Below are 26,479 nucleotides of genomic sequence, written 5' to 3'. Positions count from 1 at the left end.
TATTCAGCTCTGGCCTTTTCATCAGGAATGCTTGAAAGTCCTCTATTTCACTGAATGTCCATTTTCCCACCTGAAATGGAAAATACCTATACTCAGTTTTGCTAGGTAGGTGATTCTTGGTTGTAATCCAAGCTCTTTTGCCCTCTGGAATATCATTCCTCTGACCCTTTAATGCAGAAACTGCTAAATCTTGTGTTATCCTGGCTGTGGCTCCAAGATACTTGAATTGTGGTTTTTTTTTTCTTTCTGGCTACTTGCAATATTTTCTCCTTGACCTGGGAGCTCTGGAATTTGGCTCTGATATTCCTGGGAGTTTTCATTTTGGGATCTCTTTCAGGAGGTGATTGGTGGATTCTTTGGATTTATATTCAACCCCCTGGTTCTAGAACACGAGGGCAGTTTTTCTGGATTATTTCTTGAAAGATGGTATCTAGACTCTTTTTTTGATCATGGCTTTCAGGTAGTCCAACAGTTCTTACACTGTCTCTCCTCGATCTATTTTCTAGGTCAGTTGTTTTTCCAATGTGATATTTTCTTAAATTTTTTCATTCTTTTGATTTTATTTTATTGTTTCTTGATGTCTCATAAGGTCATTAGCTTCCACTTACCCAATTCTAATTTTAAGGAATTATTTTCTTCAGTGAGCATTTGTACTTCTTTTTCCATTTGACCAATTCTGCTTTTCAAGGCATTCTTTTCTGCACTGGATTTTTGTGCGTCTTTTACCATTTGGCCTATTCTGGTTCTTAAGGTGTTATTTTTCTTCAGTATTTTTTGTGTCTCCTTTACCATGCTGTTGATTTTTTAAAATCATTATCTTGAATAACTCTCATTTCTCTTCCCAATTTTTCTACTATCCCTCACACTTGATTTTTTAAATCCTTTTTGAGCTCTTCCATGGCCTGAAACCAATGCATATTTTTCTTTGAGGCTTTGGATGTAGCAGTTTTGACTTTGCTTTCTTCTGAGTTTGCATTTTTGTCCTTCCTATCACCATAATAACTTTTTATAATCAGGATCTTTTTCTGCTATATTCTCATTTTTCCAGCCTATTTCTTGACTTTTAACTCTATGCTCTGCTTCTGGAGTGGAAGGGGCACTGTTCCAAGCTGCACAGTTTTTTTTTATGCAACTGTTTTCAGAGATAATTCTGGGGAACTGTAAGTTTTTGGTTCTTCCAAGGTGGTCTAGGGAGAGGTGTGTTTACTACTCTCCTGGCCTGTAAGTGACCACAAGCACTGGACTGTGACCCAGTTCCAAGTATAGGCAAAGCAACAAAGTCCTGCCCCTGCTGCCAGTAAAGAGATTCTTGCAATCTCCTTCTGATCAGTTGTCTGACCCTTTTTTACTGTCTGTGGGATGAGAGGTCTGGAAACCACCACTGCCACCACTGATTCAGTCACTCTCAAGGCCTACTGCTGGTTTGCTAGGATGTGGCCTGGCTGAAGTATGCTCCACTCTTACCATGATGCATCAGATCTTTCCTACTGACTTCTAAGTTGTCTTACGCTGGAAAAATTTTTCACCCCATCCTTTTGTGGGTTCTACCACCCCAGAATTTATTTTATAGCATTATTTAAAGGTATTTGGAGGGAAGAGCTCAGGAGAGTCCCTGCCTTTTCTCTGCTATCTTGGCTTTGCCCACCTTGAGCTGAACTTTGAAGGAAACTAGCAATTCTAACAGGTAGAGGTAAGGAGAGAACACATTCCAGTTCTCTGCAAAGGCACAGAGATAAAAAATGGAGGTTTTTCTTTATGAGACAGCAAGAGGACCAATCTAACTAGACCCTCAAGTTCCCAAAGGGAATGATATGATAACAAGTTAATGGCCTTATTATTGCCTTTTTTTTTTTTACTCAATAGTCATTTGTGAGGGAAAACCCTCCCCCCACCAATAGCAGGTCCTTAATACATATTTGTTATTGTTGAATTTGTTTAAATGAGCAGCTTAAAGGGATAGCCTGAATATTAAGGAGAATTAAAGCAGGATTTATCTTAATTGAGATCTTTATAGGATCTTATCCTATATAGGACAGTATTGCCTCAGTAAGAATTGTTGTTTTTCCTTCATTTTTGAAGAGGACCAGGAAGAAATGATGTGTGGAAGGTCTAATTCTGAACTGCACAGATTGAGTAAGATCAAGTCAGTCCAGGATTTCAAGGAAAAAAGGCACAGTTCCACAAATGTTTGATTCAACTATAGGGTTGAATTATTACAGGTTTAAAGGCTTTAGAGACATCTAACCCCTTCATTGGGAGGGGGGAGTCAGGGTCTTTGATTTCATTAGTAGTAGAGAAACTCCTACTATGGAAAACAGATAGGCAACTTGCCTATAATTTAGTTTCTTAAAGAGTTTCCTTAGGCCCTGAAGTTAAATGACTTGCCAATGATCACACAGCTGGTATGTGTCAGAAGCAAAACTCAAACCCAGGTTTTCTTGTCTCTGAGGCCAGCTCTTCTCAATTTACAGAGATGGGAACTAAAGTCTTGAGAGATTGGCCCAATTCACAGTATTAGGTGTGTTCACATATCCAAAGGTTACAAGAACATGTGTTCACCTGCTTTGCTGCCCCCAAGGATTTCAGCCTTCATCCTAGTCCTAAGAGATGAAGCAATGTCTACCATAATCCCAGGGCACAAGCCTTCCATAGAAAGACAGGGAGATTCTGAGTGGTTCACCATGTCGGTGCTGATGCTGTTTTATATTCAATAAGACAATGGAGCTGGGGAGCCCTTTACAAAGGCATCAATCTAGTCTGATTGGGCACTTATAAATACAGGAGCTGGTAACATCTTTTGGTAGTTATACCATAATTCTTCATTCTGGGTGTTTCTGTTGGTGGGTACCCCCATGTCCCTTGAGAGGAAGGGGCATTAACAAGACTCCCAGAACTCCCCAAATAGACAGGGATGATGAAAACCTTGTAATTTTGTAAAATTGAATTATATATAACATTTTAGTGCCCCAGGAAACTCTTTAAGATTGTAAATTATAGAACAGTTGGAGATTTACCTTGATAAAGAAGATGTTCACTCTAATCAGAACCTCTCTACACCCATGAAATCACAGGTCCAGATTTATTCCTTCCTTCTTCCTTCCTTCTTTCCTTCCTTCATTTCTTCCTTCCTTCCTCCCTTCTTTCCATCCTTCTTTCCTTCCTTCCTTCCTCCCTTCTTTCCATCCTTCCTTCTTTCTTTTCTTCCTTCCTTCCTTTCTCCATCCCTCTCTCTCCCCATCCATCCCTCCCTCCCTCCTTCCTTCCTTCCTTCTTCCCTACTTTCTTTCTTTCACACAGAATAGGTTGTATAATGAAGAACCTTGGGCCCAATCTCTCAAGACTTTAGTTCCCATCTCTGTAAATTGAGAAGAGCTGGCCTCAGAGACAAGAAAACCTGGGTTTGAGTTTTGCTTCTGACACATACCAGCTGTGTGATCATTGGCAAGTCATTTAACTTCAGGGCCTAAGGAAACTCTTTAAGAAACTAAATTATAGGTGAGTTGCCTATCTGTTTTCCATAGTAGGAGTTTCTCTACTAATGAAATCAAAGACCCTGACTCCCCCCTCCCAATGAAGGGGTTAGATGTCTCTAAAGCCTTTAAACCTGTAATAATAATCACAACATCACAGAATCTGAGAGTTGGAAGGGATCTCAGCAAACATCTAGTCCAACTCTTGTATGAAAGGCACCCCAGTTCCAACATACCCAATAATAGGGCATCCAGTCTCTGCTTAAGGACCTCCAAAAAAGGGTAACCCACCACCTCTTCAGACAGCCCATTATGTTTTTGGATGGTTCTAATTGTTTAAAAATTTTTCCTGACATCAGTCCCAAATTTTCATCTTTGCAACTTCCACACATTGGTCCTGGCTCTTCCCTGTGGGGTCAGATGGAACAAGTCTAGTTCCCTCCTTCACCTGACAGCCCTTCAAATACTAGAACATGGCTATCTTTTCCTTCCTGAATCTTTCCTTGAGGCTAAACATTCCCAGATCCTTCGGCTGATCTTTATATGTCATGGATACAATGTCCTTCATCATCCTGGTTGTCTCCCTCTGGACACAGTGGGGAGAAAAGACTTCTGGTACCAGGGATTGGGAGTTATTCCTTTGCCACTCATGTTCTCTGCATATGTTCCTCATTATCACTGTACTCTAAGTCTTTCCTCTTCTTCTCATGGATGCTCTGTGTATTTGTAGGAGAGTGAACATCTCTAAGTTATCTTGTATACATCTTGTTTGTACATATTTATTTGTACAGAGTTTGTACATAGTTATTTTCATATTGTCTCCCTCATTATACTGTGAACTCCTGAGAATATGTCCCATCTTTTGTCTTTCTTTGTATCCTCAGCAATTAGCACAGGGCCTTGTTAGGTGTTTAATAAATGCTTATTGACTGACTGTTTTTGATCTGCTATTGGAACAAATGCCTTTGCTAAAAAGCAATTAATTATATTAGCTGATTCTTAATGGAAAGCACACTGGTAGGGGCTCATGAGCTACCACATAAGAAGTATAGCCAAACAAGTTTACTCCTAAAACTCAAAGTAGCAGTTACAACTCTGGGGTCCCCAGGCTATAGGTGCAAGAGTAGGTTGGGGAGCTTCTTTTAGGCAACTCTTATAAGACTCTGTATTAAAAGCTTGCTACAATCTAGGTAAATCTTTATTCACAGCATTCTCCTCATCTACCAGTTCCAGAATCCTGTCAAAAAGCAAAAGGAGGTGAAACCTGCCTTTTTGTGGTTGAGGGTTGGAGTTTGGAGGCAGAAGATGTGAGAGTACATAAATAACAGCCCATCCAAAGGGAGTTATGACTCATGATTTAAGAGTTCAGCTCCTTGAGGTCAGAGAATCTGACTCTTTCATTTTTGTTTTTGTATCTTAATCACCCAGCACAGTACTTGTTGCATTATTAATTATTTATTTATCCATGCCTTTAATTGATCACTGAGCAGGATTTACAGGCCAGAAGACTATGGGGATTTCCTTATCCTCCCACCCACCTGTATTCCCAGATCTTTGCTGCCTCCCTTCCCACATTTTTTTCCTTCACAAATCAAAGTCAGAGTGGAGTTTTGATGAGGATTTAAGGTAGTAATTTTCAATATATCCACATGGCAGGAAACAGAATATTATAGTAGAGATAACTAGTCAGTGCTAATCTGGTTGATAGAAACTACGCTTCTCCCAGTGAGGAGCTTCAGCCCCATGGGACGCGTGGTCCAGGAGAAACAGAGTTGTGTGACCTTCTACCTCTGGTTTCATTACCACATTCTTGCCACACAGCAAAGAACATTGTTTAGTTCCCTGTGATCTTGTGGGGCTCACACGGCCCCATTTGACAACTCAATTAGTAACTATGTCACTTAACCAGGGGGCAAGGTGGGAGGATGACCGGAACCTATAACACCAAGAACTTGTAGAAGCACGATAGATTTTAGAAAGAATTTTGGACATTCTGGCCCAATGTCCTCATTTTCTAGATGAACAAGCAGAGACCCAGAGAGACTTAATGACCCAAAATCATACAAGGGGCAAGTGGGAGAGGATTCAGCCATCACTCTTCTCACTCACATCCAATGCTCTTTTCACTATACCATGATTCCTCTTAGTAATTATTATTATTATTACTAATTATTGTAGTAATTATTGTAATTACTTATAATGATAGCTAACATTTATGTAATGCTTTAAGGTCTGCGAAGCATTCTACAAATGTCATCTCATTTGATCCTCACAACCACCTGGATGTAGGTGCTATTATTATCAGCCCTATTTTACAGATGACAAAACTGAGGCAGAGGGCAAGTGATTTGCCCAGAGTCACACAGCTAGTATGTGTCTGAGACAGGATTAGAACTCAAGTCTTCTGGACTCCCAAGTCCAGCACTGGATGCAAAAATGAATGCATCCCCTGGCTGTCCTTGTAAAATTCAGAAAGAAATGTCAATTTCATTACAGAAGGAAATTCTATTTGAATTATTGCTTATAGAACAACAACAAAAAATTCCCCCCAGTTCTCGGTTCTCCTCTTCTAGCTGGCAGGCAGTTGAGGGTGGGGAGGGGGGTTGGTTAATAACCAACCCGTCTGTTGCTTCCCTTTTCCCCTGGAAGATGGCTTTCTATTTCAAGATTAATGGGAAGGAACAGCCCTTGCTGATCCCTAGAAAATAATCATTCTTTTGCCTGTTTTGTAACCATCACTGATGTAAACTCTGTGGTCCCAATACTTGTTATCTAATTGAGGATTCCTTCTGCCCTCATGCCAAGCTGGGCTCCACCCCCTCCTCTCCCTGTCTTCTCAGTCTTGTCAGCACTTTGCTATTTCTGGGCTAAGGAGCTCAGTCTTAAGAGACATGTCTCTGAGTCAGTAATAAAGGTTCTTAACCTGGGAAAACAGAAAGACTTAGACCTGAGGAAGGGAGGGGTGCTGGAGACAAGAGCAAATCTGGATGGGAATTAGCCTTGGCCATGAAATGGGGAGCTCCCTATTCTGCATCCCCCATTCAAATCTTCCTAGTAAACCTAATCTCTTTCAGAGCTGCTTGTGTCTGGTGTCACATGGGGGATCCCTTAAAGCCTCTCAGGACAATTGTAAATAAATCTGAGATTTACACTTGGCCTAGGGCAGAAGGGGATTCCGGGCCATAACATCAATGAATGTTTTCCCCAAATAGCTGCAGTGAGGACTAATAGTTCATTTTATTATTATGACTTTTTAAAGAGCTGTGGTATTTGGAAAAAATCCATCTACCCCAGAGACTGTCAGCCTGGTTCACCCTGGATGTTGATCATGTTTGGGCTTCTGGAAAGGAATTTCCATCAAAATAAACCTCCCGTTAGATAACGTTCAGCAAGGTAAGGTCGCTCCTTCTTTGTACAACAGAGGCTCTTTACCTTTGGTGCATCATGGACCCCTTTGGTAATCTGATGAAACCAATGAGCACCTTCTCAGAATAATGTCTTTATATAATTGAAGGGAATGCTAATTTTAGTTAAAGGATAAGAAAATAAACATGTAATTTTTATTGTTTTAATATATTAATCAATATCCTTATTAATATTTTAATATAAACATAATTTTAGGATAATAAAATGAACCTGTGATTTTAAAATTTTAATTTTATATTAATATTTTAAAATAAACATGTAATTTTAGGATGATAAAATCAACATGGAATATTTTTTCCCAAATAAGTTCCCACCCCCATCCTCCCCTGCAATCTATGTATAGACCATGTACTTCAGGTTAAGGACCTCTGCTCTAAAGAAATAAGATGGCCCTTTTTGGTAGTCTGGTGAAGCCTATGGGTCCCCTTCTCAAAATGATGCTTTTTAAATAATTGAAGGAAATGCTAACTTTCAACAAGAGGGTAGTAAAATAAGCATGGAATTTTTTTTTTCCCATCAGAGTTCACAACCCCCCTGCAATCTTTCTACAGACCATATACTACAGGTTAAAGACCCCTGCTCTAAAGAAACAAGATAGGGAGATATGGGGAATATTCTATAAAAGTCAAAGGCTTTCCTTAATTCTTCTAGGCCCACAAGCTATCAAGAGAAAAGTGAACCAGTGACCAATGGACTATTAGATTTGAATTCCCAGCACTTAGCCTGGTATATAATATTTAATTAATGAATGCTAATTGACTTGACTTTCTAAGGTCTTTTCCAAATCTGAAATGGTAGGACTTGCTGAATATCTCCAATGAAGCAGTTCTACTGGCTTAGTTCTGACTGTTTCTGCAATTTCCTGGCATTCAGCCTCAAGTTTAATACACTCTCTTACAGTTGGGGACCATTTTTTAAAATGGGTTGAACTTTTCTGAAAGTTAAAGCTCAAAAAGGATTATGTGGGGGTGGCCGTTTTATATCATGTGACCATTTTTTGGGTTTATTTATTTATGAATCTGAAGTATTCACCAAAGCCCCTTGGACATTGCAGTTTTTTATTTAGTGCTTATACAGAATTCATTCTTCGCAGTCTAGCTATACTGAACAAGTCTGAATTTAAGGTGTGAAACAATGGTTAATAAAATCTTTCCCTAGTTAAAACAAACAAACAAACAAACAAACAAACAAACTAACAAACGAACAAACAGATAAGGGATCAAATTCCTGGTCTTGATGGACTCATGAGAGAATTCCATCAAACTTTAAAAGAACAATTAATGTCAATACCACACAAATTAGTCTCAAAAATTAAGAAAGGATTCAGGAGGATCTGAGTTCAAATCTAGCCTCAGACACATAACATTTACTAGCTGTGTGACCCTGGGCAAGTCACTTAACCCCATTGCCTAGGCAAAAAAACCAAAAACCAAAAAAAACCAAAAAAAATTAAGAAAGAAAATACCCTATCAGATACCCTAACCTTGTTTTGGAGACAAATAGAGTTCTAATACTTAAACCACAGAAGGATAAAGGAAAGAATGACAGACTAATATCATAAATGAATATAAATTCAAAAATTTTAAGTAAAATTTGTCAGTTGAAAATGACTTATCCAAGAAATCATTTCTTATAACCAACTTGGATTTATACCAGTAATGCAAGGATGGTTCAATAGCTGAAAAACAATCAACTTAATCATATTAAAAATGATCAACAAGTTTTTATCAAGTGCCCAGGATATGCCAGACACTGGGAAAGAAATATTCCCTGCCCTCCAAGGGTTATAGTCTACCAGGGGTAAAGGGGAAAAATAATAAGCATATGTGTAGTGCCTACTGTGTGCCAGGCACTAGGGATGAAATTCTCCTGCCTCTCAAAGACTTACAGTCTACGGGGGGGAAAGAGGAAAGGGATAAGCATTTATATAGTGCCTACTGTGTGCCAGGCACTGTGCTAAACACATTACCATTTTATTTTATTTGATCCTCATAACAAGGGAGGTAGGTGCTGTTATTATCCCCATTTTACAGCTTAAAAAACTGAGACATTGAGGTTAAGTGACTTACTTTAGGTCACAGAGCTAGTTTGAACTCAGATCCTCTTGCCTCCAGGTCCAGTGCTCTATCCACTTTGCAACCTAGGGGAAACAACAAAACACACACACACAAATATACAATGTGTACATGCATATATGGATATATACACATATAATGTATACATTCATACATAATGTCTATGTATGAACAGATATAAGTAGATACAAGGTAATTTCTATGGAAAAATGCTAGAATTTGAGAGAAACAGGAAAGATTTGATGTAGAAAGGGTGCTTCTTCTGAATTTTAAAAGAAATTAGGGATTCTAAAAGGTGGAGGAAAGGAAGGAATATATCCTAAACAGGGGGGAGAAAGAGTGCAAAAAGGCATGGACCACTATGGGTGAGGAAAAGTAAGAAGGGTAGTCTGGTTGGACCATAGAGTATGAAAGGAAGTAAGGTGTAATAAAGCTATATAGGGAGATTGAGGCCAGGTTGTGAAGAATTTTAAATGTTATATAAAGGACTTTATATTGATTCTAAAGGCAATAGGGTGCCACTGAAGTTGGTGATCAGGTGAGTGACATGGTCAGACTTACACTTTAGAAAAATTAATGTATAAGTTGGATAAAATTAAAGGATAGATTGGCGATAGAAGAGAATTAAGGCAGGGAAGCAAATTAAGAGGCTCTTGTAATGGTCAGGCAAGAGGTGATGAGGGACTGAATGAGCAAGGTGGCTGTGTGAGTGGGGAGAAGGAACTGGGGATGGATATGAGAGATGTTGTGAATGTGGAATTGACAAGATTTGACAACTGATTGCACGTATAGAGTGAGGGAGAGTGAAGAAATTGCAAACCCAGATGCATAGAAAGATGGTGGTGCCCTCAACAGAAATATGGGAAGTTAGGAAGAGGGGTGGGTTTGGGGGAGTAAAGAAAATGAATGTTGTTTTGGACATGTTGAGTTTGAACTTTATCTGGAATGTCTAGTTCAAAATGTCCAGTAGGCAGTTGGGGTGCATAAGATTGGTAATCAGGAGAGAGACCAGGGCTGGATAAATAAATCTGGGGGTGGGGCAAGTTGCCTAGAGAGAAAAATTAATGCCATGAGAGCTGAAGAGATTATCAATAGAGAGGACGCAGAGGGAAAAGAGAAAAGTACCTAGGACAGCGCCTCATTGAACACCTACAGGTAGGGAGCATGATGTGGATGATGGTCCATCAATTGACTGAGAAGGCATGGTCAGACAGGTAGGAGGAGAACCAAAAGAGAGGCATGTTGTGAAAATACAGAGAGGGGGGAGCAGCTAGGAAAAGAAGATGGTTAATAGTGTCAAATGCCACAGAGAGGTCAAGAAAGATGTAGATTGAGCTAAAGGCCCACGGTTTTGCAAAGAAGAGATCATTAGTAACTTTGCACACAGAAGTTTTAGTTAAGAAATGAGGCTGGAAGACAGATGGCAAGGGTTTGAGAAGCAAGTGAGAAGATAAGAATTGGATGCAACAGGCCTAAGCATCCTTTTTAGGAGTTTGCCCGAACAAGGGAGAAATGATATAGGACAATAACTTGAGGAGATTTGAATTTTAAATTTTTTTAAATTTTAATTTAATTTTAATTTTTTTCTTTTCTGTTTATTTTTTTTAGTGCTTTTTTAAGAATGAGGGAGATTTGGGCCTGTATGGATACTGCAGGGAAGAAACCAGTGGTTAAGGAGAGACTTCAGGTTAGAGAGAAAAAGAGCAATATTTGAGAAAAGATTGAAGGATGGAAACAAGGATAGAGGAGGGACATCTTTTTTTTGTTACAGAAATTGGAGTTGTACAATGGAGAGAAGGGGAGGAGAAGATCACAGTGAATATTTGCTATTTTATCAATAAAATATAGGGTGGGCTCCTTAGTTGAGAGGGGGAGGGGAGGGGATGGTATGTGAGATTTGAGGAGCAAAGATTTGGAATAACTGCTTTGGTGAATGGGATAGAGACTTATTTAGGGAGAAACACAAGGATTGCCTGGCTACACTGAGGGCCAGCTGAGATTACCAAAAGGAACTTTGCAGTGAGTCTAATCGGCATGATTGTGTCATTTCTTCCAGCTCTGCTCAGTAGCACATGAGTAGGAGCAGAGGAGGCAAATAGTGGGAGTGACCCAGGATTGGGGTTTAGCAAAGTGTGAACTGCGATAGGACGAGGGAGTGAGGGAATCAATTTTAGAGAAGTGTAGAGTTGAAGTAGTTAACTCAAATACCAAGATTTGGACAAAAGAAAAGTATAGCCAGAGCAGGGGTGATGTCCTGGAAAAGTGCTGAGGGGTGGAAGAACTGGTGGTCATAGTGAGGATGAAAAATGGGTTTAGAGTTCAAATCTAGCTTCAGACATTTACTAGCTGCATGACCCTGGGCAAGTCATTTAGCCCTGACTAGAAGAAGAAAAAGAAAGAGGAGGAGGAGGAGGAGAAGAAGGAGGAGGAGAAGGAGAAGGAGAAGGAGAAGAAGTGGAGGAGGAGGAGGAGAAGGAGAAGGAGAAGGAGAAGAAGTGGAGGAGGAGGAGGAGGAGAAGGAGAAGGAGAAGAAGGAGAAGAAGAAGGAGGAGACAGAGAAGGAGAAGGAGGAGAAGGAGAAGGAGAAGGAGACGGAGAAGGAGAAGGAGGAGAAGGAGAAGGAGAAGGAGAAGGAGAAGGAGGAGAAGATGGGGCAGCTAGGAGGCACAGTGGATAGAGTGCTGGCCTTGGAGTCAGGAGGACTTGAGTTCAAATCTGGCCTCAGACACTTGATTCTTATAAGCCCTGGGCAAGTCACTTAATCCCAAGTGCCTCACCAAATAGAAAAAAGAAAAAAATATAAAGAAGAAGAAGAAGATGTTTAGAGATGGCATCCTAGGAAGTTAATACAGGATAAACACAATACCAGAGTTCTTGGTAATAGAAATGGAAGACTTGTGGGTAATGGTAATATCAAGGCGGTGACTGAGGTGAAGAGGAAGAAGTCTTGGGGAGACCTTAGAATGATTGAGGGAACGTCATTATGTATGCTGAAGTTTCCTAATACAAAGGCAGATGTTGGAGTGGAGAAGAGTGGGGACCAGACATTGAACTCATTAAGAACAACTCCCGGGATCTGGCTTGGCCAGTAAATGTGGATAGCATGAACCTAAGAAGAAGAGAGGCTGCAGCGGGATGGCATCCAAGTGATGCTCTGGAAGGGCAGTGTGAAGAAAGGATTATTTCGACTTTTCATCCGGAACCACTGTGTGTGTAGGCTGAGGAGGAAGGGGATGAGAGAAGATGTAACCAGCATTGGAAGGGTGGCCAGACATGTAGTGTTAGTGGGGGGAGCCAGGTATCTGTGAGTGTCAGAAGATCTAAAGTGCCTGAAAAACAAGGTCTAAAATGAAGAGGAAGTGTATTAATTGTGGAATATGAGTTTCAGAGAGCACAGTGAAAGGGATGGGCTGAGTGGGAGAGGGACATTGGACCAGTTGAATTGAAGTGGATGGGCAGGAAAAAAAAGGAAGTAGGCAGCTAGGTGGCACAGTGGATAGAGAGCTGAACCTGGACTCTGGAAGACCTTAGTTCAAATCCAGCCTCAGATACTTACTAGCTGGGCAAGTCACTTAACCTCTTCTGGCTCAGTTTCCTCATCTATAAAGTGGGGATAATAATAGTACTAACTTCCTCAATTGTTGTGAGGATAAAAAAAATGTGTAGAACATTTCACAAACCTTAAAGTATTGTTAACTATTTTGGGGCAGAGGGATAGTTTACTTGTAGGCAGCTAGAAATTCTATATAATTGGGATTAGAAGATCAAGGTGGAGGTGGGGATTTCCCTAGTCTGGACAGAATAGGAGTGGGTGGGAGCAGCAACACTGAGGACTGCATGTAGAATGTCCTCACTCAGACTTGTGGATATGAACAAATAGAAGGAAATATAAAATGCACATATGCAAATTATGTAAAATAGATACAAGGCAATTTGGCAGATAGGGAGTTACTAGCAAGTTCAGTAAAGTAGTTACACACCTGAGCTCTGATGAGATGCTAGAGGGACCACAGCCAGGTGGAGTCACTGTTTGAGAGAGAAGGAGAGACAGAGACAGAGAGAGAGACAGAGAGAGAGAAAAGCAGAGACAGAGAGAGATAGACAGTGAGAAAAAGAGACAGTGGGAGGGAGAGAGAGAGGGAAAGAGGAAGGGGGGAGGATACAGAGAAAGAGAGAGACAGAGAGAAAGACAGAAGCAGAGAGACAGAAACAGTGAGAAAGACAGTTAGTGGGAGATGGGAGGATACAGAGAGAGATAAAGAGAATCAGAGACAGCGAGAGAGACATGTAGTAAGAGGGAGAGAGGAAGAGAAAGAGGAAGGGGGAGAATACAGAGGCAGAGAGAGAGAGATAGAGAGGCAGAGACAGAGACAGTAAGAGGAAGAGAGGGTGGGGGAGGATACAGAGACAGAGACATAGAATCTGAATCAAAGAGAGACAGAGATGGAGAGATAAAGGCAGAGAAATGGAGACAGGGACACAGAGACAGTCACAGAGAGGAGAGAGAAGAGAGAGGGAGAGAGACAGAGACAGAGACATCTACATTCTGTGGAGACAGAGCTCATGGAACAGATCCTGTGGTTCTCACCATCTTGTGCCAATCCGTATTACCTTCTAGTGGATGAGCTAGGGACGATGAATTTGTTTTTAAATTAATGTGGTAAAATATTATGAAAAACTCTTCTCAACTATTGTGTTTCAACTCTGCTTTATTCCCCCCAAGGCAGATTCTTATTCCAGTGGAAGCCACTCAGCCTTGACCCTTGTTTGTCTGCGACCAGAAGGAAACTGTTTGGAGATGGGCAGTGGCAGCTCCACCCCGCACCATTTTGTGCTCCAGAAGGCAGAGAGCGGTATGCATTTTCCATCTGTATATATAGATAGGGAGTCAGGCTTAGAGCCAGGAAGACTCGAGTTTGAGTCCTAACGCTGATGCAGACTGGCTGTGAGACCCTAGGCAGGCACTTAGTGCCTCTAGCACCTCTCTAAGACTCCGTAAATTGCAAAACAAGGGCAGATCTGCATTGGGGGAAGGAATTTCCCCACTCAGATTTCTGGAGAAATTCCCTGAAGTTCTAGGAACGTGAGCTGGGGACTGAACATGCTGAACGTGAAGAGTTCACTGGCTCCTGTCCATGCTGGCTTCTTCCCAATCTTTGTCTCCCTCTCACTGAACAGAGACTGAGACCATGTGCGTCTCCTCTCAAAGCCAGAAGCCAGAAGGCCAGTCCTCCTCCTCTCCAAGCTTTGGCCAGGTCTGCCCCTGAGCCCCCTCGGACCAACACAGAGCATGGAGTAAGAGTCTGGGGAGTTTTGGGCAATTGCAAGGTTTGATCCCTGGCTTCCAATAGGATTATCAAGGAAAACAATGAAGTCAAATACAGGAATGTATTTACATACATATATATATATACATGTGTACATTATATATATACACTTATATGTGTGTCTATGCATATATGTATGTGTGTGTATGTATATATATGTGTGTGTCTACTTTGTGTGTGTATATATATATTTATGGATCCTAGGCTAACCCATCCTGCTCTAGAATACTTTCTTTAATAAATCTACAGACAACCTCTTTAGATGGGTAGAGTTCTTTATTTGGCCTTGTTAATATTCCTGGCAAACTAAAAGGTCTCTGCTTTGTTCCTTTTGATTTTGTTTTGTCTTCTCTTACCTCCTGGAATTGTATGACTACCTCCTAAAATAATCATACTTAAACGTCAAGCCTTTCCCAGAATTTTTTTTCTCCTAATCATCAGGTTTCCTGCCCACTGAGTCTTCACCTGTTTTAATTTTCTTCTGTTGGAGTAGAGGCACTGATTCTCCTGCCTTTCTCCTGTAGATCAACAGTTTAACAGAGTGTGGTGAAAAATTAAATTTACACTCAGTTGTTTCCATAGCAACCATCTTAGATCCCCTCATTCTCAGATACAGACTGCCTTCTTTTATTCATTCAGTACTTTTGTTGATGTCTTCTGTCACCTCTCTGCCTGGCTTAGACCCTCATCATATTTCGCTTGGACTGTTGTTAACAGCCTTCTTTTTAAATTTTTTAAAATTTAATTTAATTTTGTTTTTTGTTAACAGCCTTCTGACCACCATCTCCCTGCCTTATATCTTAGTCTCCACTCCAATTCATCCTCCCCTCAGCAGCCAAGTACAAGTCTACCCACAGCATCCTCTACAAAATCCTCTGGCGTTTAAAGCTCTACATAATCTGGACCCTTCCCCCACCCCGCCTTTTAATTCCTTCTTCATAATTTGCCTCCCTTTTAATGATCATTTTGTTACCAGTAGTTACTGGCAGCTAGATGACATCATAGCGCATAGAGGGCCAGTCATATTCTTGAGTTCAAATCCAACCTTAGACACTTACTAGCTCTGCGACTCTAGGCAAGTCACTTCACCCTGTTTGCCTCAGTTTCCTCATCTGTAAAATGAGCTGGAGAAGGAATTGGCAAACCACTCCAGTATTTTAGTCAAGAAAGCCCCAAATTCGGTCTCAAGATACATTCAACAATAACAATACGTAATAGGCACTGTGCTAAGCTCTGGGGCTACAAAGAAAGCCAAAAACATTCCCTGCTCTCCAGGAGCTCACATTCTAAGGAGGGACATAACGTTTTAATATTTTGATGTACTTGATCTACTTTTCCTGTTCTTTTTAAACCAGTATCAAATAGTTATGATGATGTCTGATAATGCTATATCCCATTAATTTTTACTCACTATTTTCCTTGAGATTCTAGAACTTTTGTTCTTCCAAGTGAATTTTGTTATTCTTTGGCTTACTTTTTATTAAAGAGCATCCCCTCAGTCATTTGATTGGTATAGCACTAAATTAATAAATTAATTGTAGAGTGATATTGCCAATTTTATTTTTTCTCAATTACATGTAAACAAAAAATTTTTTTTTTGATTCATCCAAGATATACTTCTCTTCAAGAGGAGTTAAGGCAGACCTGCACACCTTGGCAGTACACAGAGACTAAAATTAAAATAGGTTAAGCTTCTTTAGGCTGCAGAAATGGGTTTTTGGCAGCTCTCGTGGAGGGCTGCCATGCAGTAAGGAAGGGACAGAAGCCTTGTTGCTACTCATTGTGTAGTGGGCGTCATCTGTGTTGGTATGTGGCTATGCTAATTTTGTCCCTGTTCAACACCAGTCATGACTGAAAATACCACAAAAAGACATGGCTTTGGCACCTCAGACCAGAGACAGACTAGTTGCCGAGGGTCACGTGACAAGACAGTACACAGTGGCAACCCACCCGCCAAGTTACTCAATTGGCACAAAAGTGGCTAGTGGAAGGCCGGTTAAACTGACATGGACAAAGCCCTTGTTATGCCTTTACTTCCTTTACATTTTTTGTGGGCCGCCTGAAATCCTTTTGCACCTCTATGTTGTACAGACCGGAATTAAAGTTACCTTGCTTGACGGCCTGGGCTCAATCAAGCAAGAAGTAGGGATTAGCAAAAGAGTGAAGATAACACCAAAGCCTTTGGTGTTGCCCTCTGCAGTTCAAGGAGTGACCTTGTCAAAGTCCATCCTGTGCTGTCTCTCCAGCAGGGCTGTTTTTCATGGAGATACCTCTTGGGGTCATAGATCATAAGAATTTTAAACCATTAACACCTTGACTACCCCTATCAGGGCCTGCCATTGGGAAATCTCCCATCTTCTGGTATGTGTATTTCTTTGTTGGCTTCAGAAGTGATGCCAGTCCAATCTTTGATTCTCCTGATGTCCAATTTTCCATCGAGTTCTGGCACTCTTTCAGTTCGGTAACCTCATTTTTTTTTTTTTTACGTTTTCAGGTTTATACTCAGCTTTGCTGGGCAAAGCTCTACTGTTTTTTTAACGTAGGTAAAACCTGCTAGGTGTTGACATTATCCTTAATACTGTAGAGCTACAATTTTTTTTCGTATTATGTATTGTGTTTTCTCCTTTCAAGGAAGCTTGAAACTTGGCTAAGAGTTTTCATCTGGGGATCTTCTTAGGTTTCTTCTGATTCTTACATTTCAAAGTCAAATTTTCTGTTCAGGTCTGGTCTTTTCTTCAAGAAAGTCTGAAAATCGCCTAATTCATTAAAGGACACACATGCACTTTTGCTGTGTCAGGTGGGGCCTGGGAGGGAGCCATTCCTTCCTGATGTAGGTTTCAGTTGGCATCCTCCATGTTTTTAGGGACACATTCCCAAACCAAGTTCTTTGAGAATACCGCCAGATGTGAAGATCAGATGCTTTCTTCATTGATTTATTTATTTACTTATTTTTTTTTTAAGGCAATTGGGGTTAAGTGACTTGCCCAGGGTCACACAGCTAGTAAGTGTCAAGTGTTTGGTCTGAGGCTGGATTTGAACTCAGGTCCTCCTGACTTCAGGGTCAATGCTCTAGCCACTGCACCACCTAGCCGCCCTAAGATGCTTTCTTCAATAGGTCTTCAAAAGCAGAACAGGTCCTGGGGCGGGGCTCCTGCTTCTGCTGGCTGTCTCTGCTGCTCAGCTTTGTACTGCTCTGAAGTTCACAACTTAAAACAGCTTCAGGGCAAATCAGCTTGCAATCTTCTTTTCTTCTTCACTCCCTTACTCTTCTTCTCCAGGGCCAACTCTCAACAGAATTCTGCCCCTTTCTGCACCGCTGTTTGTACTGCTCTTGACTCCTGCGGCAATGCAGACAATGTACGCGCCTTGGCCCAGCTCCCCCCCCCCCCCCCCCCCCCCCCCCCCCCCCCCCCCCCCCCCCCCCGCCCCCCCCCCCCCGTGCACCTCGGCCACAGGTGTACTTCTATCCTCTTGCCTTTGCGCTGCACCTGGGGTTTATGGCAAGTGCCCTGGTCTTTTCCATGTGTTTCTGCCCACCTGTGTGTAGGTAGTTCAGCTCTTCGAACCCTGGGAGAATGCCCCAGTCCTGGTTACTTTTGATCGGGCAAACATACAGGCTAGGGGTGGGGATGGCTCTGGTCCTAATTAAAAAAAGAATTCTTAGGGGCAGCTTGCTGGTCCAGTGGACAGTGCTCAGGCCTTCAGGATTCAAATCCAGTCTCAGACCAGATACTTGACTCTTACTAGCTGTGTGACCCTGAGCAAGCCACTTAACCCTGATTGCCTCACCAAAAAGGAAAAAAAATTCTTAATTTATAATCTGTTATTTTAAATATATACACATCGATATCTGTATTTCAATATAATTAAAATCCTATGTATTTTATTCTATGCATTTCAAATATTTAGATAAGGTATCGCAATACAAAAAAAATTAGGAACTTGGGGTGTGTGGTGGTGTTGAAGTTTAGAGGTTCAGGGATGCTAGATCCCAAAATTATGACAGTCAGATCCTGCCCAAATTAATTCGACTTCAACCCAAGCTTTCTTTCAGGCAAACACAAGATGTATTAAAAATCCACCATATTGGCCAGACTCTTAAGGAATCTAAGCATCTGTGTCGCTAACACACATGGGCCAGATTTTAAGAATCTGAGCATAAACAAAAATTTTTAACATTCATTTTTGAAAACTTGGAGTTTCTATCTCTCCCTCCCTTCTCCCCTCTTTGAGAAGGCAAGCCATTTGATATAGATTATACATGTGCAGTCAGGCAAAACATTTCCATATTAGCCATGTTGCAAAAGAACATGCAGACCAAAACCCAAAAATAATAAAGTAAGAAAAAGTATGCTTCAGTTTCCATTCAGACACCATCAATTCTTTCTCTTGAAGCGGATAGTATTTTTTATCATAAGTCCTTTGGAATCATCTTGGATCTTGGTATTGTTGAGAATAGCTAAGTCATTCACAATTGATCATTGCACAGTATTGCTGTTACTGCATACAATAGTTTCCTGCTTCTGCTCATTTCACTTTGCCTTAGTTCTTGTAAATCTTCCCAGGTTTTTCTGAAAGCATCCTGCCTGGCATTTTTTATAGCACGATAGTATTCCATCACAATTATACACAACAACTTGTTCAGCCACTCCCCAATTGATGGGCATCCCCTCAATTTCCGATTCTCTGCCACTACAAAAAGAGCTGCTGTAAATATTTTTGTATATAAAGGTCCTTTTTTTTTCTTTGATCTCTTTTGGATACAGACCTAGTAGTGGTATTGCTGGATCAACGGGTATGCACAGTTTTATAACCCTTTGAGCATAGTTTCAAATTGTTCTCCACAAAAGTTGGATCGGTGCTCCAATTTTCCCACATCCTCTCCAACGTTTATCATTTTGTTTTCTGTCATGTCAGCCGATCTGATAGGTTTGAGGTGGTACCTCAGAGTTGTCTTAATATGCATTTTTCTAATCAATAATGATTTAGAGCATTTTTTCATATGACTATAGATGGCTTTGTTTTCTTCTTCTGAAAATTGCCTGTTCATATCCTTTGACCATTTATCAATTGGAGAATGACTCGTATTCTTATGAATTTGACTCAGTTATATATTTGAGAAATAAGCCCTTTATCAGAGAGACTTGCTGTAAATTTTTTTCTGTTTCCTGCTTGGCTTCCAATCTTGGCTGCATTGGTTTCTTCTAAATCTTTTAAATTTGATGTAATTAAAATGATCTGTTTTACATCTGTAATGCACCCTCTCTCTTGCTTGGTCATAAATTCTTCCCTTATCCATAGATCTCTGACAGGTCAAATATTCCATGCTCTCCTAATTTGCCTATGATATCACCCGTTACATGTAAACCATGTATCTATTTTGACCTTATCTCAGTACAATGTGATTATACCTAATTTCTGTCTAAAACTACTTTCCAGTTTTCCCAGAATTTTTTGTCAAATAGTGATTTCTTGTCCCCAAATCTTGGATCTTTGGGTTTATCAAAAATTAGATTACTATGGTTATTTACTACTGTGTATTGCGTACCTAATCTTGGATTGCCAGTTTTATTATGTTTGCATCAGTGAACCATGAGCAGTGACTATCTCTTTAATTATTTGTCTCTCTTTCCTTGTTATTTTTCTTTCTTTCGGGTTTTCCATCTCAATCACTACCCTCTAACTCACCTCCTACAAATGAAAGTTCCCTTTTGTAACTAATAAGTATAATCAAGCAAAATAAATTGACTCATCGATCATGTCTGAAAACGTTTGTCTCATTCTGCACCTCTAGTCTACATCATCCTTCAGCCAGGATGCTGGCGGTACACTTTATCATCAGTCTTCTGAGCTTACAAATAGCCAAGACATTAATCAGAACTCTGCAATTTTCTCTTACATTATGGTATAAATTGTTCTCCTGGTGCTGCTCACTTCACTCTACATCAAGTAATAGAAGTTTTCCCAGGTTCCTTTTGAATCTGCCATATTCATCATTTTTTATGATGCAGTAATCTTCCATTACATTCAAATTCTATAATTTTGTTGGGCACCCACTTTGTTTCCAGTTCTTTTCCTTTAATAAAAAGCACTTCTACAAATATGTGTGTGCACAGTGGTCCTTTCTGTTTTTGAGCTCTTTGGGAGTATAGGCCTAGGAAGTGCTACTGTTGGTTCAACAAGTTGACTAACTTTGGGGAGATAGTTCCAAGTTATATTCCAAAATGATTAGACCAATTTATTGCTCCCATAAGGGGGCATTAAGGTATCTTTCCCCTCTCAGCCCCTCTAATGATTACCATTTCCATCTTTTGTTGTTTTTTGTGCCAATCTAATGAATGCATGTGAGATGGCACTTTAGGGTCAGTTTAATTTGCATTTCTCTTATTATAAGTGATTTGGATGGAGTCCTACATAGCTGGAAGGCTCCCCTTTCAAAGGAAACAGCGCCAAAAGAAAAACAATGCAATAACTAGAGTTAATATAGTGCTTAAGGTTTGCAAAGTACATTATCTATCCATCCATCCATCCATCCATCCATCCATCCATCCATCCATCTATCTATCTATCTATCTATCTATCTATCTATCTATCTATCTATCTATCTATCTATCTGTCTGTCTGTCTGTCTGTCTGTCTGTCTGTCTGTCTATCTGTCTATCTGTCTGTCTATCTATCTATCTATCTATCTATCTATCTATCTATCTATCTATCTCTCTCTCTCTATCTATCTATCCATCTATCTATCTATCTATCTCTCTCTCTCTCTCTCTCTCTATCTCTCTATGTGTATATGTGATCCTTACAACAACCAGCAGAGAATATTTTGCATGTTTCAAGGAATGATCCCTCCAGATAAGTTCACCTATATTACACTCTTCCTCCCATTAAATATTTGGTTATCCTTAGTAACTAAGCTAGGATATGTTATGAAGAGAAAAAATAGGCAAAAGTAGAAATGTTACAATTGTCTGAATTGCTCTTGAGGATGCTTGGTTCTGATAAAGTATGAATTGGTATTTTTAATCATCTTCCATAGTAACCCACCTCAAAATGCTACAAGTATATGTATTTGTAAATGTATGTTTTCTTAGTTCATGTTGGATCCGGAGAGTATCCGATGAGGCCTGCTATAATAATAGCTGACATTTATATAGTGCTAAAAGAAATAAAGGAGTTTGCCCAAAGTCATGAAGCTAGTAAGTGGTGGCATCTAGTCTTGGACCTGGGTCTCAGCACACAACATCCTAGGCCTCTTTCCACTGAACTACAATGCTCTCCTTTCAATCTCTTCCAAAATACATTCAATTAAACTTCACTTGAGGTGTAAATCTCTTCTCCTTTCACCATCAAAATGGACAATGCAACCATTCTTACACCTTGTCCCACCAAGCAGCAATAATTCTTCAACACATGGTTTTTTGGCCCTGTCACAGCCTTCAAGGCAGCAGTCCTGATCCAGAGATGGTACCGCCGCTATATTGCCCGCCTGGAAATGAGGAGACGATGTACATGGAGCATCTTCCAGTCCATAGAGTACGCAGGGCAGCAAGATCAGGTCAAGGTACAGTGGCTGGGAGATATTTCAAGGGCTCCTTTTTGGCCGGATTTTTCAATGTGAAGCTAGGGGCTCAGTCACTCTTGGGTTTGGATGTCATTTCCAATTCAACCTTTTCTTCTCTTCTTTAGCAGCTCCACGATTTCTTCAGCTACCTTGTAGATCACTTCACACCAAGTAGCCACAATGAAAGTGAGTATGACCCTACTATGGAACTTCCCCTAGCATGCAGACCCCACAAATCAGGGGTTTAGAGGGAAGGGATTGTGTATGTTTAGAGGTGAGAGATTATATATAAAGGTATGAAAGGAAATCTAGGGGGAGGAGGTGAGGAGACTTCAAGCCATGAATTCATTTGAATTCCCTCCTTTCATTTCTCTTCTTTCTCCATTTGGCCAGAATCCATCCAATTTCTGCCCTAAATTGGACAGCTCATGAGTTTCTGAAGATTGCAACATAGTATTTACCTAGATTTGTTTCCATGGAGATATCCACACACAGACACTGTCTCATTCCCCTCATCCTGAATTGCACTGTTCTTGTTCTCCTTTCTCCCCTTTGGAGTTCTCTTTTCTGCTTTGAAGTGTCCCCATTAATAGGGCGTATCGATGAAGTCAGAAGACAGAGACATTTCATGGTGTCCTCCCCTCCCAGTGTCCCATGCTCTAAAATCACCTCTCTTCCTTCTACCCTACCAAAGCTCCCATGCCTTTGATGAGTTTCAGGTGGATGTTAAGAGATGCAGCAGATTTCGTCTACAAAATAAGAATATTAAACCTCTGAGGTTTCTTATAATTCTAAAGTTCTGACTTTCCCTTGCATCCCTATCCCAGGAAGATTCAACAGAACTTTTTCTCTCTGGATAGGGGACTTCCTTAGCTGTATGTTCACAGAGAAGAGACTCCTTAAGGATCCTGAGATGGAAAAATATTGTGACTATGAATCCATAGAGGTGCCAGACTATTACACTGGACCCCATGTCTCCTTTCCTCTCCTTCCTGACCATGCGACTGCCTTAGTGGAAGCTTTCAAACAGAAAAAAGTAAGCATATCAGGTGGATACGGATGATGATGCCCAGATCACGAAGACCCTGATGCCTTTTTGTGTAGGAAGACACCAGATTGAAGTAAACACCCCCAGATTCGCACTTGTGTATTGAAGATGCCAGCTCAGGAGATCGCAGTTCATTCTCTATTCAGTCAGTGTTTTTCTAAGATAAGACTGAAAAGGCTACATCAATTAATACAATACATAAATCACATATATGTATATATATATGTATCTATGGATTTGTGGACATATACACATATACACACAAGTGTGTATGTATATATAGGAATTATAGATTTGTATACATATAATTATATCTTAATTAGACTATGCATATATACACACATATGTATGTGTTTATATACATTGTATGGCATGTGTGTATGTATCTGATACATATAGATACGTATCTAGTATATATATATATACTGTGTATATATGCTAGTATATATATAATATATATTCAAGTATAGAATGCACACACACATACATGTACATATATGTACATACCCACATTCATTCATGTGCACACAGTCCACATACATACACCCATATACATGAGATACATGCCCACATCCTATATGGTTTGAGTAGTGTGATATATTAGAAAAAGAACTGAACTTGGAGTCAGAGGACCTGAATTCAAAAATTCTATCTTTGCAACTTCTGTATGACCTTGGCAAGTGACTTCCTGTCTCTGGGTGTCATTTTCTTGATGATAAGAGGGAGTAATAGTAAGGAGAGGAGAAAGCATTGGGGCCAATTGATTCAAAGATCCAGAAGGGAATGAAATGTACAGATTTCAGGATGGAAAGGAGTGTCAGGGCACCAGGTTCCAACTAGGACTCAAGGTCTCTTCTAATCATGACTCTTTGGAAATATCCAAATAGTGAATCCCAGATCTCTTTTACTCAGAAACACCCCTTTTGTTTTTCATCCTCTTTCCCTACCTGCTTTTTCTCCCAGTAGCAGCTACATGCCCGTTACGTCGTAAATATTCTTCACGAGGCCAGGAACCATCTCATACAACTGCCAAACATCAACCGCATCTCAACCTGTTACAGTGAGGAGATCACAGTGTGTGGTAAGTAAAAGCTCAGGTGTACAGAGAAAGTCCTTATTGTTTGGAAGCACCCGAGGGGAGGATTACACTGTATACTAATAGGAAAAATCCTAACTGAGGGCAGGGGAGCTGGGGAATTGAGAGCTGAGGGCATTATGCACTTACACGAAAGGGAAAACTGCTCACCCCTGATTCAGTGAAAAGATACCTGTAGCAGACCTTGGGGATGAATCCAGGTGGTCTTCTCACCTAGAGGTGAATTCAGGTGATCCTGTCACCTAGAGAAACAGAAACATTGACCTGCTAACTCAGGTTACTCCAATGTTTAGGGAGCAATCAGAGGTCATCAAGCTAGTAAAACTGAGGTCACTTTTTTTCATAGTTCATTTAAGGTCTTAAAATTACAGCTCAAGTTACAGAATGTTGAGTATAAACTCAAATATTTAATTTTAATTGAGCTATAAAATGTTTTTATTATTGCTTTATGAATAAATTACATAATAGATTCATATTAAAAAAAAAGATACGTGTATCCTGGGTCCAGAAGTACGCTGACAAATGTTTAACAACCAGCTCTCCAGGGAGAAAAATGTGTGTAAGACCTACTTTTATGTTCAATCTGTAATAACATTTTCTCCATCATTTTCTTAAGTCTAGAAAATGAACAAAGCAATAAATCAAGCCCTGTTTTGTAACATTTGCTCATTTTCAAGGAGCAAATGCTCACAACTGGTTCTACAGGTTGATTCAAGCTGGCTCTAGCACATTCATGCCTGTGGGTCCCCCAACATCATGTACCAACATCAATATCTCTTTTATCAGATCAACCAAAGGACACCCTACCTTAGAGGAAAAGACATTAAAATAAGTGGAGAGAAATATTTTATGCCCTTCCCTCTTGTCTTCAACACCCTCCCTTCCCATTCCAGGTCTACTCGTAGAAGAGGGCACACATTTAGGAAACATGTTTGAACAGGTAACACTTGTAACCAATGCAACTCACTCTCCTTTGGTTGCATTTTGCTTGAAAGCTCATCTGGGGCCCCCTGCTGGGACCAGTGTGCTTGTTTCCCCCGAGAGCTTCCAATATCCAATCTGATGGCATCACTAGGCTGTAAGCTGCTTTTTTGCTGCTCTTGCACATTACTGACATCCTCTGCTGGTCTAATCTCTCCACTGAGCTGCCATCTGCTAATGTTTGTATTCTCTTCTCCTGAATTAGCATATACAGGTGTGTCTAATGAACTGCTCTCAGTTGCTTGCCACTACTGCCACCTGTTGGTTACCTGTTAAAATGCAATGACCACGAGACCCTTTTCCTCCTTGAGGATGGCAACTCAGCTTCGTGAGCCATCTTGATTCTTTATCTCAGTCAGCCAGCCACCCAGAGACACCCTTAAGCATTAACTCTACCCTTTAGACCCTTTTCTTCTGCCCAATGACAACTCCTTGAATTCACTCTTCTCTTAGAGTTAGAGTGAAAAATTCCTTTCAACTCCCAACTTCTCAAGTTTGCCTGGAATCTTCAGTTTTCCCATCAATGAAGTCACTGTTATCCCCACAAATATTTACTTCGTGCAGTTCCCTCTTGGAAAAATATTACACTCATTACCTCCACTTGTTGCTATTACTACAACACCAGAAAATGCTATTCATTTCTTACTTATGGAGAATCTAAGAAACCAATAGGTCAGGGACTTCCCTCAGAGAAGGTACGTGTAGTTATCTTTTTTTTCTAGTTAGAGTAAACATTAGAGAGAGTAACAAATACCAGTTGGAACTGATTATTTTTTCTCTGCCTTTGTTAGGAGATTTACATGGCCAGCTGGACGACTTAATATTTATATTTTACAAGGTATGAATGTTAAGTAAAACACGTACATTATCTATTTTCAAAAATGATTAACTGTAGTTAGAAAATGATTTTATCTTATTAGATGCTCTTACAAAGACCCTATGGTAGTAACTTTAAATCTCAGGATCTCAGAGTTGTAAGGGGGTGTAGAAGAGGCTAGGGTGGTGCACTGGGTAGAGTAAGAGACTTGGAGTTAGGATAAACCTGAGTTCAAATCCTACCTCAGACACTTACTGATTGTGTGACCCTGGGGAAGTCACTTAATCTCTGCCTGCCTCAGTTTTCTCATCTATAAAATGAGGATAATAATAGAACTTCCCTCACAAAGTTCTTGTGAGGATCAAATGGGTTAATCTATGTAAAGTATGTCACACACTTTAAAGTACTATACAAATGCTAGTTGCTTCTCCTCCTCCTCCTCCTCCTCCTCCTCCTCCTCCTCCTTCTTCTTCTTCTTCTTCTTCTTCTTCTTCTTCTTCTTCTTCTTCTTCTTCTTCTCCTTCTTCTCCTTCTTCTTCTTCTTCTTCTTCTTCTTCTTCTCCTTCTCCTTCTTCTCCTTCTTCTTCTCCTTCTTCTTCTTCTCCTTCTCCTTCTTCTCCTTCTTCTCCTTCTTCTTCTTCTTCTTCTTCTTCTTCTTCTTCTTCTTCTTCTTCT

General features: G+C 40.3%; 1 protein-coding gene across 1 annotated transcript in view; it reads left to right on the top strand.

The window, feature by feature from the left end:
- Positions 1-13,769: 13,769 nt before the first annotated feature.
- The window catches only part of PPEF2 (protein phosphatase with EF-hand domain 2), a 37,798-nt gene continuing 25,088 nt past the window's right edge, over positions 13,770-26,479 (top strand). The window contains exons 1-6 of the mRNA XM_027854630.1: positions 13,770-13,824; positions 21,735-21,862; positions 21,991-22,048; positions 22,723-22,898; positions 23,877-23,991; positions 25,779-25,825. Coding sequence (XP_027710431.1) covers positions 13,770-13,824; positions 21,735-21,862; positions 21,991-22,048; positions 22,723-22,898; positions 23,877-23,991; positions 25,779-25,825 — 579 coding nt within the window. The remainder of the gene's footprint in view (positions 13,825-21,734; positions 21,863-21,990; positions 22,049-22,722; positions 22,899-23,876; positions 23,992-25,778; positions 25,826-26,479) is intronic.

Source organism: Vombatus ursinus, unplaced genomic scaffold (assembly GCF_900497805.2).
Source record: "Vombatus ursinus unplaced genomic scaffold, bare-nosed wombat genome assembly UNPS02010461.1, whole genome shotgun sequence".
Lineage (NCBI taxonomy): Eukaryota > Metazoa > Chordata > Mammalia > Diprotodontia > Vombatidae > Vombatus > Vombatus ursinus.
This window is presented reverse-complemented; position numbering and strand designations above follow the sequence as displayed.